This window comes from Bombus flavifrons, chromosome 6, assembly GCF_040668555.2.
Source record: "Bombus flavifrons isolate JBK064 chromosome 6, iyBomFlav1_principal, whole genome shotgun sequence".
NCBI lineage: Eukaryota > Metazoa > Arthropoda > Insecta > Hymenoptera > Apidae > Bombus > Bombus flavifrons.
Genome location: NC_138447.1, coordinates 9,042,473 through 9,063,566, shown reverse-complemented (window position 1 = coordinate 9,063,566; position 21,094 = coordinate 9,042,473). Strand labels below are relative to the sequence as shown.

Genomic DNA, 21,094 nt, shown 5'->3' with positions numbered 1-21,094 from the left:
GACTTTTGGATTTTGCAATTATTGAAACCACGCTTTCATCCATTTAAATATAATATAATAGTATTGCCGTTATTGACAATATACTACTTACTGGAAAATATTATGTTCGAATATTATACAGTATTTGGATCATGCCTGTTCGGACGAGGGGGGGGGAGGTTCTATTGTCAATAATGGCAATACCTTTTTTCCCTTTGAAACATGCACATATATCGTTAGCGATCATATACAATGTATTTTTTATTTCTTTGATGTATCTCTCTCTTTGATCGATCGAGTGAATTCCGATTATAGGAATTTAGTACGAGACGAAATACGAGATAATTAAAAGGTTCAAACGTGGGACGGAATTAGCAAAAGCGCACGAAAAGCACACACCGCGAGAAAGACGGCAATAACGACGACTTTATACAAATAGAAACAGCGAACGAAAGTGATAATGGAAACATGTCCTTTCTCGCCGAAGGGAGCACACATTAGTGGCATTCGAAAAAGAGCTTCGATGATTCGAAATACAAAACGGAACGTAACTCTATGCGATTACTAACGTTGAAAGAATTATGTTACTTAGCGGGCGAAGAGTCATTGCATCCATGAATATTTCAAGAATCTGACGATGAATCTTAAGTCGTTTTTGAAGAAATGAAATTTTATATAGACGAATTTCTTAAAACGGGAAGGATCGTCCCGACGTCAGGTCTCTGCGACGATATTTCAACAGCCCCCCGTCGACGATATACCGATGCATCGATTAAGTTTAACCAGAGCGCTTGCTTTTACGCGAGGCGAAAAGAAGCCTAATAAAGACAGGAAAGAACGAAGGGAAGAGAGACAACGTTATGCACGTTGATGCGTGCGCGCATACGTTCGTTCCTTAAATAAATCGCTTCGAGTGACGGATTGGGGAAGAAGATTAACGAGCGTCAGTGTGTCGTTCGATTCGATACGTCGAATTAACGCAGGACAGCAACGAGGTTCTCTCGGTATCGGTTATTAATGACTCGGGCCTCTGCCAATGTAAACCTTGCCGAGCGTTTCGCATTCGTGACTGTGGAAAGTTTAGATTAATCGCGACTGATAAATGCTCGCGATACCGAGACGATGGATCGTATTATAGTCGAATGAATTGCTGTTAATTATCGCCGATCGCTTAACAAGCGTAAACGTTATGGGATTAAAATAAAAGCACCGCTCTTTGAACCAACGTCCGTCCACCTTCCTACACGATTTTCTGCTGTTAATGTTCGTCAGTGAAAATTTCCCTCTCCGTTTCAGTCGTTCATAAGGATCGTTACTGCCGTTGCCGGAAATTCTAATAGAAATATAAATCGTCGCTTGCGTAGGCTTGCTCGAGATGTTACTCGCCTTTTCATTATGAATTTCTTTCAAACGCACTGCAATTCCGTTGGTTCGAACTCTGTTCGTTCGAGCGTGATTTTAGCTATCGCGTTGATTGCTGTGCCAATTTGATATACTTTACCCTGGAAATAGCAATGCATCCATATATATACTTTACCATTTAACGTTTAATTTTTGCTGCATGTTGTATCGTATTCGCGTAATTTTCTTTCGTTTTCGATCTCGCTCGATGATTGAGAAAAATCACTAGTTTTCAAATACTAACGGCTGGAATGGGAAACGAGAAAAGGAGATGGTCGGTGAATTTCCCTAGGTAGCGCCAAGGAAACGACGAAATCCTTAATTTCACAGTTGGTACAACAGTACGTGGTGTAGGTGGGACGTGTACGTACACTCCTGCGTGGGTTAGTGGTTGCAACCCTTCTTCACGGTCAATTCGGCAGTGCGCAAATACTTAACACAGAATTGTCGAGGAGAAATGGTAACCAGCGTTGTACAACATTAATATTACGTTCGATAACGTTTCCTTTTTCTATTTATTCAGACATAATTACGGTCTAGATAAAGTTTTATCGACAAGATGCTCGTACGATTTTTTTTGCATAAAATATGTAAAGGACAGATGACAAACGATGTCCGAACCGCACTAATGTATCTACAAAATATTATTTAAAAGTATATTTGATGTGAGATAACGATATGGAATAATTTGTGATCGATTATTGACAGAATATATACGTGCTGTTTTTTTCATTGTATCAACGCTGCTATGACTGCCATCTAGCGATCTATGGACATTTATTTCCAGTTTTAATTATCCTACAGTTTGAAGAAAGTACATACGTAGATACGTATCCTTACGGTGAATCGTATAATGAACAGAACATCATTTACGTTATATATTTACGCGAGCGCTGTCTGATAATGGTAATGACGTAACTTCGTTTTACTTCCGTTATTTTTAAATTCGTATTTATTGAGAACGTAAAGTGAAAACACAGGTACAGATTATAATCTGTTCCGACCGAGGCTAGAAAAGGATGTGACCATTGACAAAATATAGACCTGACATTCTAAATTTCTAAATTTTTAAATTTTTATAAATCTATTTCAAGAGTCGAAAGGAACGTAGGAAGAAAATCGAGGCTCTAATTCGGAGGATCCGATTTTAGAAGTTCACTAATTTATCCTCTTAATTAGCTTTTTTTTGCAAATGAAAATTTGATCGAAACGCGGACCATGAAACGCTATATCCATCTAGTGATGAAAAGGAGGAACTAGTTTCTTCGGAAAATGAAAAAAATCATATTTCTCGAGCTATAAATTGAACTCTTGAGCTGTTCATGAATTAAGTTAAAGTTAACGTGGATCTGCTGGATTAGCCTGACCGACGAATCCTCTAGCAGACCCAGGACGAAACATTGTTTTCTCCCCCCTACGAACTTCTATCTCTTCTATTTCTCTTTTACTTGAAGCTACTATTTGCATACAATTTTGGGGATACTGGAGCCATCTGCCGGTGAACCAGCGGTACTAATCTTAAAAAGCCGCCAGAGAAGTACCAATCGCTCGCCGACAGATGATACCACTGCGTCCAAAATCACGCACCTCGCATTAATTTACGCGTAATTAAGCACGTAATTACGTAGGCATTGAATTTTTCGTAAACTCTGTTCGAAACTCGAATCGGAATTGTACGTCAACATAGTTGAGAGTACAGGCTTCGAAGTGCATACACGCAGAATATAAATCAGTAACGTAATAAAATTCAGATATGACTATACCGACGTAGCACGACAGAACACGCGCATGCTCATTGAAGCTTCGTATAGCGACTTTATAACGAAACCCATGCGAAGAAATAGGAAAGACAAAGAACGACAATGCTCGGAAGGGGGTGTAAACTGAACAACATTGTCGATATATGCTTGCAAACAACTGTTAATAAAGTGATTTGACCTTTCGAGTTACTGGGTAACTTGCTTCTTCGTGGTAACCTGTACGTATTCAGGATGTCTGCTACGCGTAATGATATTAGGAGAACCGTACAACTCGTAAGCTGCTCTTGAGGTAGGTTTAATCTAAGGTCGTACGTACGATCGTAATCATTACATACTCCAGTTTTGTAGTAAGTGTAGCAACTTCGAATTTTAACCGTCCCCCAACGATGCTAGGTCTAATTTGGCCAGCAAACTAACGAGACCCGGCTTCGCCTTCTGTTCGACTATCGAATCTTGAGTTGTCCGACGGTTAAATGAATTGCAATTCGCGATTCAGTTATTCAAAAATATGTACATAAATCTTGACGATATGCCGCGTAAAATTGAGACCTTATACAGCCCTGCTACTTGAAGTTTTCTTCTCTTTATCTGCTTTTGTAGATATCGGTAACACTGAACGTAAGCCATCCTGTAACTGTAGACAGATCGACAACAATAGAACGGGGAAGATGTCGTGTTCGAGTGAGCTGTCCCGATCGCAGGAGTATCTCAGCTTTCGTAGTTCCGTCCCGCTCAGAAAAATTGTGGTCGACGCCGACGGCACCAAGGTAATCATTAATGTAGTATATTAATTATACTTGGAAATCTTTGATTTGAAGGTTTTGCCTGATGAGATTACGCTTGAGATCGAGACCTGTAACGATGACCTCGCCTCCGTGATTATTGTAAACAAATCTCACGTATACGGATACAAAGGAAGAATGTCGTAACAGAACTAATAAAGGCGGGATTTCCTGTGTGCGTCCAAACGCGTGTACGTCGAAAGCAGCCTTAAACGTGAATCATACGACGTCGTTGCGAAAACAGAAGCATGTTCTCCATTGTAAATTTTAATAGTACAAAGGCGTCCGATGTTTACGTGTGATTCGAGACTTAAATTGTTTTTGACACGGACGAGCGCACATAGGAAATCCCGACTTAACTAGATTGCGAATATTCATATAGATTCATATATTTAGAAAAACAGATAAACAAATAGAACTTGAGCAGAAATTTTTTTACCTACTAAATGTTATAAAAGATGCTAAACTTTGTTTATTTTATATTACCGTTGCACATTTTAATAAATCTTCAATTTTTTCCACGACAATAAAATTACTTATTCCGTATTACGTTATTATCTGGTTTCTTGTTTGAGATCGAAACATCTATCAGTATTATCGTTGATCGCGCAAATTAAACACAACGACGTTTCCTTCAGTCTCTGTTTAATGTGTTTCAGTAGGTAAACATAGTCATACAAATGTATTTACGTATGCTAAGAATGATATGCTTTATTTTAGGGATGGAAAGTATACGATTCTAGTCCAAAAACCGTCAAGTGTCCACTCATATGTCTTCCACCGGTTAGTGGGACGGCCGATGTCTTCTTTAAGCAAGTATTAGGCTTAGCAGCTAAAGGATACAGAATCATATCAGTAAGTTTTATAAATATCGAGATACGATCTTGCTTTGTAAGAAAATCAATCGAGTTAAATTAACTTATGTTTCAGGCCGAATCACCCGTTTATTGGAACGTTAAGGAATGGTGCGATGGATTTAGGAAACTTTTAGACTACATGGAGTTAGATAAGGTGCATCTTTTTGGCACCTCATTAGGTCAGAACGTACGAACGAAAGTCGATATCAAACGCGATAACCAAGTATACGTTCAGAGATCTGATCAAAATATCTATTTTTAGGTGGATTTCTGGCGCAAAAGTTCACCGAGGCAAATGCTCACTGTCCTAGGGTAGTGTCCTTGATTCTGTGCAATTCGTTCACAGATACGTCGGTATTTAATTACAACGACTCCGCGGGGGTGTAAGTACGTTATATTGCTATGTAATTGTTTGCTGTTTTTCAACAACTATAAAGTCAAACGAATTCATCGTATTTCATCGTTTGTTTCTCGCTTGTTTCAAGATAAGTGGACGTATGACAAACCGCGATACGTTATCTCGCATATTTTACTGTTACTGTAACTAATCAACTCGAATTGTAGTTTTTGGATTTTACCGTCGTTGGTATTGAAAAAGATGCTAATGGGAAACTTCGTGACAGACAAGGTCGACGGAGAGATTGTAGAAGCGATTGATTTTATGGTGGAAAGAGTATGTATCTTTCGTTTAATATAGATCTCTGTATGAATATGTATATCGTTTTTATTCACAGTTGGAAAGTTTAACGCAACCAGAATTGGCTTCTCGATTGACGATGAATTGCGTGAATTGTTACGTACAGCCACAAAAGATATGTCATTTGCCTATCACGATTATAGACGTTTTTGATGAGTATGCGTTATCGAATTCGGTGAGAGAGGAAGTATACAAGTGTTATCCGAATGCAAAGTTGGCACATTTGAAAAGCGGCGGAAATTTTCCATATTTAAGTCGAGCGGCAGAAGTAAACTTACATTTACAGGTATGCGCGGCTAATTGTTATTTATGCGATTGATAATATTCATATTATTAAGTGAAAATGTATTTACAGATTCATTTGAGGCAGTTCGACGGTACCGAATACGCTGCTTCTGAGAAGAAGAAGTTATAGTGCCACTAACATTGGATATACGAAATTATTTACAGTTCTCATATCGATATGCATTTTACACATACGTGATTCTCCATTTATTTCCCAATCATCGACCAGTCTGATTTACACGTTATCAATAACGCATACGTACTAAAACGAACGATCACAATAATAATAATCTTGGAACGTTTGTCAAATATATTCACCATATCAAATATGCCTAAGAATTCTATATATATAGATAGTAATATCGTACAACGTCTATTCTATTTTTATCGTAATGTTTGGGAATGTTCCTCGTAATATTTTCTTAGGCAAACATTTATTGACCGTAAAGCCTCTTTGTTTCGAAGAGGACTTCGACATGCTCGAATACATTCTATATTGTTGTCTATCAAACGATAGCACACAGGATATAGACATTTTTATGAAGACAAGTGAACAAAAGTGTTTGTTATACCTAGATAGTACGAATATACTCAGTTGGATATTCATATACAAACTAATGTAAAGTAGTTAAGAAAAGAGAAAGAGACAGACACTGAAAATATAAGTTAAGATTTATATCACGATTAAGTAAACATCGATATAGTCAGTTATCACATCTTGTATAAGCTTATTCGAAATAAATATAATTTTGTAAAAAAAAGGAGAAGGAACCGAGAAAGATACAAACTTGATATATTTCATTCGATAAAATACCAACTCGATTAAGGTAGTTCTCGTTGTCTGTGCCGCTTGCCGGTGAATGAACTCTCAGGCTGTGTAAAGCTTGCTAGACCACCTAACTGAGAAACCTTACAAGAACTTGTCCAGAATCGATTTCTCTGCACGCGTTCTCATTCGCGTTTCTCTCGCGAGATCGGATTACACAGCCTTTCTTGTCTACTTATGGGACATTTTTACACTCCCCTATGTATACTACGCACACATTAATTGCGACTATGCACCGAATCGCAGATCTACGTCGTCCGACTCGGAACACCTTCTCAGTTGGCCTGGTTGTATCTTTTTAATGAAACTTAACGCACCGACGTCCACCCTTCCTTGTGTATATATGTATATATATATAGCTGCCCGATAAAGGGTCTCAAATTATAATTACCTACACATGTTGGAACAAACTACATAGAATAGCTCTTTATTTAGAACTGTGTCAATGATCTTCTATAACTTTTCAATTACTTGTGCTAGTTTAATATTTTATATATAATATTTCTAGTATATCTTGAAGTCCCTCTAGTTCAAACTATTGGCCACTGAACCTTAATTCTTTTAATAATGTGTGTATTCTTCGATACATACAGTACCATTCATAAGTTATGGAAACTTATACACTTTGTGCAATTAAAATGTTAATAAATAGTATACTTATAATAGATGTAAAATTGTTAGATTCATAACAAAAACGACCCTCGTCAAATTTCCATCTCATAGAAATTATGTAATATGACGGGTATTTTGTTAAACAAAACGGAACGTATTGAATAGGAATGAAGGCAAACACGAACAAGTATCGTTTACGTTATGGGTCTTTTAATTATACAATTGTATTGATACTCATCAATGTATTATAAGGAAAATTAAATTGCGCTATATTTTGGAGATTTTATTAATAAAACCTATGTTTAAAATTATTATAAAGCATCCCGTGCGGACAAGAAGTATACATCTATTATTTAATTATTACATGTATTTATAATACTTGGTGCCTCGCTAATGGATTTTCATTTATAATCTCGAGAGATATTTTTCGCTCGATAAGATAATAGCTATCGGAAGCGGTAATGCGTTATTATAATCGTGTCGTCGATTAAACGATAATCTTCAGGCCGTGAAGCGGGAAACGGCGCACGTTTGAAAGTTCAGTCGCTCAGGTAGTCACGTCGTGGATAGTCGCGTGTTTCGCTCACGGCCGCGGATGGAATGCGTGTTTAAATGAACCGGCTCGTCAGCGCACGTACCGAAGATTAGCCCGTTCCGCTTCGTAGTTGCAACGACAAAGCACGTACGTTTCTTCCTCTAAATATAATTCTTCGTGTAAATCTGCCAATCCGTGATTCTTTTAAGAATTCTTTTGAATTCCACACTCGCGAGTTAAAGTGTGTAGTGTTCGCTGAAAGTTTGATCGCACGTTCAGCGCGTTCTAAACGATCGATACGCGACAGGAAAAACGGAAGAGGCAAAATAATCGCGAAAAACAAATACGATCTCATCCGGTAGCAACGTAGCTGCCGAGGAATTCGATACGGTGACATGTAATCGTGAAACGTTTTGTGGACATTTTTACTACGATTCGTCAACGATTCTATGCTCCTCCACAGAGATATCCGTGTTTCTTGCGGCCGATCGACCGACTAACAAGCTTTCCACGCGTGTTTCTTCGAAGTGCATAGCCTTAAGCGGAAATTGTGACCACGAATTGATTCGCGGGTGAAAGGAAGGCCGATCAAAACCACTTCCTTAAAAATATTGGATCTCCGTGAAAAATAAGTTCTTTTGCGGTTTTTGCCGCGTTCAGACCTTGCTAATGACAGACTCTGCTTACACAGCGTTCGGATATTGCTGAGTTTCGATATTCATGCGCGTCTTGTGGCTTCCGGCATCGTCGCATTAAATAGATCAACGCTTGAATGGAAGTAGCAACAAGCAGATGTAAGTTTCAATTCGAAGATGGAAGTTTCTGTCGAAGGACGTTAACGTCGTAATAGTTATGTTCTTATAGTTTGAACGTTAGATAACGAAACAGAACTTTTTAATTACAAACACAGACGCGTGTGGATAAGAATAGTTGCAATTGTAAATATGAAGTTGTATCGTGATATGTATTTATAACTAATTGGAAGTCATTAAATATGTTCCTTTTTACTTCGAAGCTCGCAAGATGATTGTACGACACAATTATTGCGTTCTCATGCCATAAGTATAATCAAATTATCCCATTTCATCACCGCAGAAAGATGCAGGTAATTGTAGACAGCGTGTAACTTACACCGTTGAGTCATATATTGTATTAATATTTGATCCTATCGCCTTCCATTCTTTTTTACAATTGTAATCAATTACCATCATATACATTTGGGGCATTGAGAATGAAAATGAAGTAAGCTACATTGTTTCTGAATGTGAATTCATAGGATTAATTCAATCCGATAAGTTGTATTAGTTATACAAAAGCGACGGAATTTATCTTTTTTCCAAATCAGACCCAGATAGCATAACGAAATTAGTAATTGTATTGAATATTCTGCGCTCGCATCTATTTTATATAACGAGCTGCTCAGTTTGTTGAGTGTATGTACATATGCTCCTCGCCAAAAAGATAGCCCAGGTGTACTATCTTTAATTTCCCAATGACGCGTGTAAAGTTTTTCGTCTGTAACGTATAATATCAAAACATTATGAGCTCGGAATATGCGGTTCGTTGAAAATAATTAAAAATATTATGAGGTTTAATGTGTAACAAAAAAAATTGTTTCATTTTAAGAACGAAATGATAGCACACTCTGTTAATATGTTTAGGAATCTATCAACGAGTAAAGATTACAGTACAATATTATATCAATTTGTAAATATGGGACGCGAAAGAAAATTAGACGAGTCTGAAAAAAAGCAAATTCTTGAACTAAAGCAGCAACAGTTATCAGTAGCAAAAATATCGAAAGTAATAAGAGGAAGTCGCAATACACAATTTCTTAATAAATGTTGTAGATTATGGCAAAAAAACGTAGTGGTCGGCCGTCATTGTTATCCGATCGTGATAAGACCAATTTTGCGTGTAGTTTCTAACTCGCAGTTAACGGAAACAATTAACAAAGCAAATAATGGAAAAGTCTAGTGTTAGTGTCAAGCGTTCGTCGAGTTCTACTATCCTGCAAAAATGTTAAGAGGTCAAAATCGAAAAAGAAACTTTCGTTTACAAGAAAACACAAAGGAGAACGTTTGCACTGTGCAAAAGAAAGGGTGCATTGCAAAAAGAAATGGACAAGGGTACTATTTTTAGACGAAAAATCCTCATCCTTACTGCGTACCCTCAATAGTCTTAAGGACCCATCATAAATCTCAGGAAGACACGGGAAAGATAATTTTCCCTAAAATTCTAAGACTCTTCCTAGTCCGCCAACCAATTTTATCCAATCGGAAGAAACGTCTACTGCCCTCACTTCCCTAACCAAGATTGTCATCAACAAATCCGATGATCCTTTGCGTTAGAACACCCATCACTACATTTCGTCCGAAACGGCATCGTCAGTTTACCTTACTTATTCTTCACCGTTAGAATAGTCAACATGTCATGACCGGGTTTCTATCCTTAAATCAATCACTTACTTAACTTACACAGACGCATCAGTGCAATTATCTTCTTTACAAAGTTGTTGGAAGAAACATTAATTTATACCTGTTAATTCAGTGTAACTTCAATTGAACCACCCCTATTATCGTAACAGAAATCAGGGGATCGATCAGTTCGTCGATTATCTAATCGTAACGGGAATTTACGACTCCCGTTGACGTGCTTTCTCGCGATCGCGTCTCTCCGTGAATGGTCGAACAAATAATTGTTTTCTTATTGTACATGTGCTACCATTTCGTACTTAAAGTAAAACAATTTTTTTTGTTACACATTTTTTTTTGTTACAACCGCATATTCCGAGCTCATGATGTTCCGATATTATACGTTACAGACGAAAAACTTTACACGCGTTATTGAGAAATTAAAGATAGCACAGCTGAGCTATCTTTGTGGCGAGGAGTGTACATAAAGATTCAATTCGGGTATTTCATATTTCGAATGGAACGTTCAAACGAACATTATTTAATTTACAGAGGGATACGTACGAAAAATGGAGAGCCCTTTGTGTGATTTCAACGAATTCACTTGAAGCGCGAACACACTGAAATTTTCTTTGTCTTTGGAATCGTGTCAAGCTCGTCGATCGAATTTTTACGAAAATGGAAAACACGGAGGAACGGTTTCCGTTGTTGGAGAGGAAACTAAGTACCTCGACGAAAATCGCTTATGCTTTGGGACACATTTTCAACGATCTTACTGCCGCCATGTGGTTCTCCTACACCCTTATCTATTTTCAAAGGGTGGCCCTGCTGGAACCGATCGTTGCTGGTGCCCTCTTACTTCTAGGTAAACGATTGTTAAATTTTTAATTCAGAAATTTTAAATTTAAACTTTTATTCAGAAAAATACGAAGAGGATGTTAAGAAAATTAAAGAGCTCATAACAGAAACGTCTCTCTGGTAATTATCTTTACCTTTGTTTCACAAGTTTCAAGTTTTCTCAACAAAATCCGAAAAGATTTTGAAGAAAAGTCAGCGAAAAAAGTCACATCGATAAATTTGAGAAGCCAAAGTCGAAAATTGAAATCTAAAAGGTTTTATCGAAATAATCTTCTCTCGAACGTTACAGCAGATTTTCTTTATTTTCAAGGCCAAATCGTGGATGCCTTCATGACTCCCATCTTCGGAATACTCGTCGATCAGTACCTAAAGAAGAAGATTTGGCACATAATCGGCTCGGTGATGGTCACGCTGTCGTTTCCAGTGATCTTCGGTGGCTTTAGTAAACCGTCAGACACAAGTATCATGCTCGTCTATGTGTTCAGCATCGCTGTATTTCAAACTGGCTGGGCGGCCGTACAGATATCGCATTTATCCATGATCCCAACGTTAACGAATTCACTGCTGGCACGAGCAGATTTAACTGCAATAAGGTAACTTTAACGTCGCCCTATGCAATCTTTTCTCTTTATTTATAGAGACTGTGAACGGAACGTTATGGGGTACAGGTATTCCGCTCAAGTTGGAGCAGCCGTTGCGGTGTTCGTCGTTACGTGGATTGTTCTACCCACGAACGAAGAAGCGATGGTGCGATTGGCTGAACAGGATAGTTATAAATTCAGAGTGAGTAGTTCGAATTAAACTTATCGAAAACTGTCTAAATTACGCGTATCTCGTTGACAGGAATATATTGGACGGAAATATATGTTCCTTGTTATCGTCGTACGCTCTTAATCGCCCTTCGAGCAAAAAATTTCTAACGGAGAGGGCAGGGCTAAAACCTTTCTCCGTCCTTTGTGTAATTTTCGAACGAATAGTTTCTATCGTTAGGCGATTTCTTAAATTCGAGAAAAGTAGAAAAGAATCCTTGCTCGCGCTTCTGATATATGACCTTAATTTTACTGAATGTTTGTATGTACAACGTAGTATAATAATTATAAATATAAATGGAATCTGTACAGGAGATAATTTGATCGAGATACGAAAATATTAACGAACATCTTCCTTTCCAGGATATCGTGTTGATTTTAACATCGATCGGTCTGGTGGCTACTACGCTCTTCCACGTATTTCTAAAAGGCAACCTCTTAGAGAATTCCTATTTGCACAAAGGAAATATAGAAGAAGCTAGAAGATTATTCGACAATTCGCAAAACGAGCGAAACTCCTGGGTCGGTACGTCAATTTTGTTAAGAGTGGCTATGTTGTACGTAGCCAGTAGACTCTTCATTACGTTGGCCACCGTGTATTTGCCACTATACATAGAGGAAACCGATGTTAATGGAAAACAGGCACTAGCTACCGTTCCCTTGGTCTCCTACGTATCTTCGTTTATCGCTGCTTTGTTGTTAAAATATATTAATAAATCATGCGGGACAAAGGTGTGTATATTACACTAAAATGCACTTACTATTGCTACTATAGAATAATTAAGCAGGAAGTACCATTGTAAAGAGAATATTTTACTGTTATTCAGGTATGTTATTTATTGGGCACTTTAATTGGAATACTTTCTGCAGTAATTACGGAATATGGAGGAAGTTCAGCGGCAGTTATATACACTGTCGCAATTCTAATTGGGAGTGGAAGCTCGATTACAATGGTTACGGCCTTAAGTGTGACTGCAGAGATAATTGGCCCACGAACGGAACGAAGCGCTATTGTCTATTCGATCGTGACTTTCCTTGATAAAGTGGTTACAGGATTGGTTGTCATTTTTATTGAGAGATGGTGAGAGAATTGATATTTTTCAGACTGATTTTTTCCAAGTATCGGAATTAGGCATCGCAATCGTGTATCAAAAACATAAAACTATTTTATCGCACTCCTTTTAGGAGGTGCACGCAACCGGAGCTTTGTCCAAATTACAACAGAGACACCTTGGCCCTTGTTTGCGTTCTCTCCATGTCTTTGGGGCTCGTCACGCTATTTTCTGTTTCACGATGTTTAACTTAAAGATGTTGATAAGAATTTCATAAGACAGCAAAGATCGTTTCTACTCCTGTGATCCTCATAAGTCTCATCTTATAACCAAAAGTCATTTCATTTTCATATTTGCCTACCTTCACGCAAAGAAACGTACTGCCAATGAAATTTTTGCGATAAAGCTGTATAACACGTTATTAAAAAAAAAAAAATAAAAAAGAAGAAGTCCTTATACGTAATGCGAATCTGAAATCGACTTGAATTTTCCCGCTAATTATTTACTCGTGCGATAACGTACACATATGGAGTCGTCTTTATCGATGCAGCTGCTATTTCTATAGATTCTCGTACAGATGTCGTAGCAAGGGTGCGGCATGCCCTTGGAAATTTCCAACAAAACGGACCGGCGTGGTGGCAACGCGAGGGTACGATGACCTGCTTGATTTACGCGTTACGTGGCGAATCGTGGTTGCGTTATAGAACGTAAGGCGAGATCCGTTGAATTCTGTTTGGCCGTTATGCCTCGTCGGAGCATATAGCACGGTTATGGTATGGACCCAACGATACAGTTTGAGCAGGTTCGGGAAAAGGGAGGGGGACAGAGACGAACAAGCGAGCTAATCTCAGGAAGAGAGACGGAGAGGTCGAGGAAAACGAGAACGAGCGAAAGTTGGAGCGAGAGGGAGATAGCGTGCGCGCGAGCTGTCTCTCTGTAGAAAGAAAGAGAGAGATAGGAAACGAAAGAGGGACCGAGAGAGGAAGGTAGAGCGAGAGAGGGAGGTTCGCAGTGGAACAGCGGCGCCTTGGTGGACCACGAGGCAACGACAAACGGCGCATACATCGCCTCGTGCGAACATGGCCCGGAAGGTGCGCGCGAGGCTACTGCGCAGAGTCTTGTTTTGCTCGGCGGGACGAGGGGAATACGGAGGCGGACGCGCGTTCACGGGGCATGGCGTGGTGCGCGTTCTAGTAAACAACTTGTGTGCGACTCATGCGGGGAATCTGCGTCCCGAGTAATCGTGATTTTTCTGGTGAACAAACGCGATACGCCGGCTCAGAATGAATAGCACCGCACGCGGATAGATCGTTCGCCGTGTGTCTCGCGAAACACGGTCGCGTACGTGGTATTTTAGTGCGGTTTAACCAAGTTCGTCGGTCTCTCTGAGAACTCGACCGCGGACAACCTCGTGTGTTCCTCTCTCTCTGTGCGTATGTGTTTACGTGTGTAGTGACTGATACGCGTGTTTACATAGAACAAGTGTTCCCGGTGTTGACCGATATCCAGTGTCATCAATCGACTTTCGATCAGTCCACGAAGTCGAAGACGTTTCTCGCCGGCGAGCATCCAGGATTCACCTTTGTTCCACGTTGACACGGTAAGTGAATTTCATGGTATTTTCTTTCATAAAACGCATGGCCACACGAGTCGTTGGATTTCGGTCACGGCGTCGTCGTATTCATCCAACAATGCGGCCTACGTTGTATTTTACGAGCAGCACAGAATCGGGCTAAATAACGAATTCGGAAGACGCGTGTTCCTTATCGTCTACCGCCAATGCCTTTTGTGTTCAATGGAAGCTCGGTATTCGAGTCCTCGTTTCGCCAGGACTCTTTCCTCCTGCACGAAAGCGCGCCATATACACAGGACAGTCGAATCGAGCATTCACTTTGAACGCCGCTTTCGATTCTCATTGATCGTCTGTTTAGTAGTCGCTGTCAGTGGTCTGGTCACTCTAGTCGGTTGGACTCGCGGCGCGCGTTCCACCGTTTCTCCCGTCTAACGCGGTAAATAAACGAACGCATAAACGAAAGCATTGGAGGCGTAGCGAACGGACGCTAGTAAACGCTTACGAATAAAGATGTAAAGGAAGTGCGCGATCGTTTACCTCGGATGTTGCATGACATACCATCGATTATAGATATATCGTTCGTCTGTCGAGTTTCCTCTAAGGCTGGATAAAGATCGATTCGGTCAAGCGCGGTGAACGAATCGGATGGTTTCGCGTTCGAGTGTGTCCAAACGATATCAATGGCCTGTGTGATACTCGCGTCGACAAATGTGAAAATCGTGCGCATATGTACTTGCAGCGTGTTGTCTTCGTGGGGTGAGTAGGGGAATCAGGGTGTAAAAATGGCTCGGCGAGAGGAACAGGGGGAGAATAAGATAGACAGAGAGAAACAGAAGAAATGGAGTCTAGCCAAGGGAGCGAGAAGGAAGGAAATAAAACAGTGGCGCACGAGAGTTGGTCGGAGAGATCGGGAGCGGTGTGAAACACGCGATCGGAGCCGATGTTGATCGCCCTCCTGGCTAGTTCCTCTGTAAAAGGTCCTCGGAACGTCAATAGGCAGAGTAGCGCGGCTATATCGCGTTCTACGTTATTTCTCTCTTTAGTCACTGACCTCGCGGCTGCTCGGCCAACCTCGTTTCGTCGCCACTCTCGCCTCCTTGTTTACCGCTCTCGACCGATTCCAACTCGACCTCCACTCGGAAGCTTCCTCTCAGCTTCTGCCCGTTTCTCCTTCTGCCTACTGTCTCTCTAAAAAAATTCAAGTGTTTGCACCAATAAGAAGCCAGGTCTAATATTTCAGTCGTTCAGAGGCAATCATTGATCAACGCCATAATTCGGATAATATTTATGTTTGTGAATAACCGAAGAAATGGAACCTAAACGAAGATTTCTTTCATCTACTGAATATCGTAATGGATATTTTACTTTCGGTGTTTTATACATGTGTTATGTTGTATTCCGTGTATTTTTGCATCTTCGATTTTGTCGTAAGTGTGTCAATATCCACGCTAGAGGAATTATTATTGAAATTAAACTCTCACAGGAAAAGATGGTGACAAATTCATATTCGATAATTTTTTGATTTTAATGTCAGCTAGATATTGAAAGGAAAGATACAGCTTCCATGTTTAGAAGTGCAAACGTTTGTTACTACGAATATTCGTTAACTATAAATTATAGCACGTTCGAGGAAGTTATTCGATTTGAGTGAACTTTTGTTGCTTCTGCTTTATTGGAACAGCTTCTTCAATTGCTCTTTTTCAAGGATTCTTTCTAAACTTCCTTCCCTCTTCACCATTTCACGTATCTGTACATATCTATAACAAATTTAACAGCGACAACATGTTTATTTGGAAATAGAGATTAGGCGAGTGAGTCAGTTTAGAGTTTGTCGAATAAATAAATAACTCCAATATCAAATAGCTATGAAAATGACGCGAATTTCCGAACCTATTCCCTGTTTTCGTTGGTTGTTTACACGCTCGTTAAACTGATTTAGATTCACTGCGACAAAATGCAGCTTCTACGAGCTCGAATGGTAAACGATACGACGAGTGTGTCTGACGGTCGAGGACATCTATAGAGACGATGATGTTGTTTTCGCCGTAGATTTGGATGAACGTTTGAAACGTCCTAAATCCTAGTACAAGATCAGTCGCTGAGAGAACATTATATTTGAAATCGTGGATTATTTGTATAAAGCTACATAAAACAACTTCGTCCTATCATAAATCGTTCTTCGCTTCTTCCAGGGAAACAATTTATGTAGTTACAAAGACTCGATTCTCGGAGTGTTTCGAGATTGGCTCGGCGACAAAGAGCAACGAGTTCTTTTACGCACGACCGACAACACCCTGAAAAAGCAACGAAGATCGAGACAACTTCGTTCGAAGACGACAAAGATGACGATGTTTACATCTGGACGGCCTTGGTTGTACCGGGTTATTGTAATCGAATATACAGGCTTCTCGATGCTCTGATATATACTTACTTACACACCATGGCGCGAGAAAATATTCCTTCTGTGAAACGATTTATGCGTTACTTAGTTCCCAGAATCATTCGTTCTCTGACATTTCAGAAAAGGATATGGATTTCTCGAAACTATTTCTCGAATATCTTTCTTTTTTTTTCTCTCTCTCTCGATTTCAATGATTTCCATCGAATTAATATTAGCCGATAATATATTACCAAATTAATATTACATAATGGAAGGAATTTCCTACGTTTATAAGCAGAAGTTACCTACATTTTTGTAAAAATTATGATTGTCAAACTGCCAATGTAAAATACGTTTCACTGTTCACTAAAACCGGACGTATCAGTCGCAGAAATATATACTGCTAGTAACGAATCAAATAGTATAAGTGCTCGATATTACAATGACTTTCAAAATTGTCGCAGCACCTTTTCAAATTGAATAATTTGTTTAAAATTGGGCTTTTTTTTTGACAAGCTAGTAGGATTCGTTTACTATATGATATATTAAAAGAAAAAAAAAAAAAGAAAAATGTTTTGAAAAGATTGAAATTGGTCGGAATCGAGAAGAAAGAATTAAAGGTCAGATTTTTTAACTTTTTTAATCTACGCTTGTAACGAAAATATAAACAACACATTTTCAACATTTATATCAGTTATATGTATATATGCTGTGAATTTCACTGACATAGGCGGATGCGGAAACAAGCGATAGCCATCGAAAGATGTAGATTTTAGACCGAAGGTTGTGAAAAGTGTGTTTTATATCATTTTTTTACCGCTCGTAGCTCCTACTAAGGTTAATGGATTTCCACGTACACACGTAACCGATATAAACCTTCGAACTGTGTTGTTTAAATTTTCCTTGCAAACGCAGATAAAAGGCTGAGAAAAGCGATCATTATTTTTCCCGCCATTCCGATCAATTGTAATGTTTTTAAAACTTGCTTTAAATCTGCATCTAGTGAATTAATGCTGCTAGTTTCTCGAAAAATCCAAAGTCGTTTGATTCAATTTAAAAATGTCAGTTTCAAAAGTCAATGTAATAAAATTAATGTTTTCCTTGTCCGTATCTGTAGCGTCTATCGATTACTTCGATCAATTTTAATATTTCTTACTTCGTTTCATGCATGGTATGAACCATTTTCCAATACACATTCAGATACTCTGCATACTTCTTGGTGTTCCCCATACGAATAATTTGTATTCATAAAATATATTCGTTTGTACATTGCGATAGAATTTATGCACTATCACTATCAGATGAATCAGAGTATACGTAAGAAGTTGTTCATAATCGAATTTGGCAAATTACAAGTAAATTAGTTAGCTCGAACCAAATGTGTTATTGAATCGAGCGAATTTCATCTTTCTTATCCTCGGAAGAACGAAATTTTCGCTCTTTTCACAGTAACAAAATGAACCGTGCTCGGAAAGCAGAATTTTTATTGTCGTTCGTGGCGTGTACGTACGTGGCTCAATCGGTTGCGTAACAACGTATTCGCGTACGCGTCGCAAACAAAATTTTTATTGCGTTCGTCGCTACCACCTCGCTTTTAACATTCTGCGTCGCAGTGCCGACTGTGACTCTATTTTCTCGGGCTTGCGTAAGAAAACGTAAACCCAAGCGCGGCCACGCTCGATTCGTTGTCGTAAATAACGATCCTCCAATGTTTCTGGCCGCTTCGACACCGCAAAAGCCGTTGACGTCACGATGTGACCGTCAACGACGCTCTATTCGCGTCGCGACGTCCCTCTATTCGGTAAAAATCGGACCTCCAGCCTATAGGTCCAGCGAGACCCGTAAAGTCTTACCGTGTACGAACGTATTATGTCAGTGCATGTGTAAAATTTCGTTTGTTCGAAGTTTCAATTTATTAATTATCAATTATCATGATCGCATTAAAAGCAAGAAAAAAAAATTTGCTATAAATCATGTTATGTCGAGCGTTAAGGAGATTGCGTTTACGCAAGTGTTATAAAGCAAGGAGCTGTGATTTGTCTTAAATTATTTACGCAATGTATAACGTGCATTGATTGTTTCTACTTTAATAGATTATATCTGCTTTAATAGTTTGTTTTATTCATCGATATTTGTAAATTCAAACTACTTTTTTCCTTATCTGTCGAGAATGTCTAAATAAACATGAACGTAAATGAACTGTCTCTATGTTGACATGCTCGCATTAACTGATTTATATTAATAATGAATTGCGAGGAAAAAAGGTGGGATTAAAAATTATACAGTGGATAGTTAACGTATAGTATAAATCATCGCATAATGGTGTATATTACCGTGATCCTGGTACAACATAGAACGTCGTCTTAACGTGTAGGCACAAAATCATAAATATTAGAGTTGTCCGTAATTGCTTTCTTGTAGGGGAACGAAAAAAAAACCTCTGGCATTTTTCATTTCTCTTCGGTAAATTAACATTTTTTTTTTTTTTTTTTTGTACAAAATATCCATCACTAACTAAATCTGTAATTACAGAATTAATTAATTAAAATACGAAGTTCGTTTGATTACAAGCCAGAACATAGATCGTTTAATATCAATTAATATCAAATTGATATGAATATTCCACCATGCTGTAATACATACTAGTTTCTGATTACACAAATGCGTTTTAATTAAAAAGTCGACCAATTTCACAAAGATCATTTTCGTCGCCAACTCTTTAATTATATATTTCGAAATACGTACCTATCTTTACTTCGTTAAAATTTGCTTTTTATTATATCGACAGATACGGGTCACAGGTTATTTAAACATTATGTAAAAGGGGATCACGTTACGAAAAAAGAAAAGGAAAGAAAAATTGGTGAACACTGCGCTAGAATCTGTCGGACGTGCCCAGTCTATCTTTTTCGTAACAATCTCAACTGGCGTTTCCGCTCTCGGGGATCACTGTCAACGCGCAATTATCCGTATTCTTATCGCGAACACGCGCCTTCCCTACAGTCTAGCTTTGTCACTATTTTACACGTGCTGCTCGCGTACCAACGCCAGAGTTGCGTGCCAGTGAATCTTTATGAATAGTAGTTGGTCATTCAATTGCAAACCCAGAAAAACCGGCGAATACTATAAAGTTTACTCTACTAAAGAATTTTAAACAGTCGGCCTACGAGTCCACGTGTCTTTAGTCGGTGTGAGTGTTCTATGGACGAAGGTCGTGTTGTAGCAATCGCAAACATTATCGCACAAGTATTCGATTTCGAGGATAGTTGCTTGATGCGCGTTTTAATCCCACGGGAGCAGCTGATGACAGCAACTCCTGGCTTTCATACAACTTTGTATATATCGTAGTATTTCAATCGTTTTGTTATTTCCAAGTTCACGCTACTTTTTGAAAGACGATCAGTCAGATGTTGCCTCCTTCGCTAAAAAGAGATCAGTGGACTGCGGATGTTTGTGCAAGTTCATGTTTTTATCAACACGGTTAAAAAGATAAAACCTAAAACCTAGAGATGTGTTCTATCATTTGAATCCTATATATTTTTGGTCCTATAAACTTCCCGTAAAATTAATAAACAAACATTTGCAGTTTACGCATCATCGACGATACATTGTAAAAATAATCATCTATAATAAGATATGTTCAAACCGAAATTGATATCTCTCGAAAGCTTCATATGGTAGACATTTTCGATATTACGTTTGAACTTAAGACGAACGACGTGTGCCATTTGCAAAGTGACGTTATCGATTCAAATAATACAACTGTGTAATAACCGAAGATCGCATAAAATCCTCGTAACCTAGTGTCGAGCATACTTTGACCAAGTTCTTCAACGATTTCCTTCTTCGGCTTGCATTTTAAAAGATTATCATTGAAAAATCCAGACACAGTCTCTCACTTCCGCCGTTACGTCCGGCATCACCTTCGACGGTGTGAATTGATCGGCACTAATTAACTCAATGGCGTGTTGGCTGAGAACAACCAGCTGCCCCCACCCTGTTGTCCCCATTACCGTGTGTACAAGGGGCGTTAATTAGCGCCACGTTGAATACGTGAACCAAGTATCAGTTCGTACGATTGTTTCTCCCCTTGCGGAGGGTCGTCCCAGGAGTTTTCACTCGATACGCCATAAGGCGTCCTTCGATCCCCTTCGTTTACTCGATCGCAGTTCGAGGCATGGCAATCGAGAAAGTCGAACCAAACCACGTACATACGTTCGTACGTTTATTCTATCGTCGTATGCTTTTTGTAGAATGATACGTTGATTTTAATT

The 21,094-nt window shown here is 38.9% G+C and overlaps 3 protein-coding genes and 1 long non-coding RNA gene across 6 annotated transcripts in view; 3 read left to right on the top strand and 1 right to left on the bottom strand.

Annotated features, from left to right (window-relative positions):
* The first annotated feature begins 2,984 nt into the window (after positions 1–2,984).
* On the top strand, positions 2,985–6,522 carry LOC138181171 (maspardin). The gene is made up of 8 exons (XM_069115818.1): positions 2,985–3,429; positions 3,741–3,907; positions 4,643–4,777; positions 4,853–4,958; positions 5,042–5,162; positions 5,344–5,452; positions 5,514–5,762; positions 5,832–6,522. Exons 2-8 carry the CDS (start codon positions 3,809–3,811, stop codon positions 5,889–5,891), a joined length of 879 nt encoding a protein of 292 aa, XP_068971919.1. The 5' UTR covers positions 2,985–3,429; positions 3,741–3,808; the 3' UTR covers positions 5,892–6,522.
* Positions 6,523–7,763: 1,241 nt separating this feature from the next.
* On the top strand, positions 7,764–13,121 carry LOC138181170 (major facilitator superfamily domain-containing protein 12). The gene is made up of 7 exons (XM_069115817.1): positions 7,764–8,528; positions 10,701–11,013; positions 11,317–11,599; positions 11,675–11,789; positions 12,179–12,547; positions 12,643–12,896; positions 13,001–13,121. Exons 2-7 carry the CDS (start codon positions 10,827–10,829, stop codon positions 13,119–13,121), a joined length of 1,329 nt encoding a protein of 442 aa, XP_068971918.1. The 5' UTR covers positions 7,764–8,528; positions 10,701–10,826.
* Positions 13,122–15,058: 1,937 nt separating this feature from the next.
* The window catches only part of InR-2 (insulin-like receptor-like), a 114,058-nt gene continuing 108,022 nt past the window's right edge, over positions 15,059–21,094 (top strand). The window contains exon 1 of one of the 2 annotated variants that reach the window (XM_069115803.1): positions 15,059–15,196. The gene's annotated coding sequence lies outside the window, so the exon portion shown is untranslated. Of the gene's footprint in view, positions 15,197–15,617; positions 15,790–21,094 lie in introns of those variants that run through there. The other variant, XM_069115801.1, reaches the window with a different exon arrangement.
* LOC138181175 (uncharacterized) overlaps positions 15,546–21,094 on the bottom strand; it is a 164,189-nt gene continuing 158,640 nt past the window's right edge. Inside the window, exon 4 of one of the 2 annotated variants that reach the window (XR_011173460.1) lies at positions 15,546–15,628. This is a non-coding gene — a long non-coding RNA (uncharacterized LOC138181175). Of the gene's footprint in view, positions 15,629–16,102; positions 16,198–21,094 lie in introns of those variants that run through there. The other variant, XR_011173461.1, reaches the window with a different exon arrangement.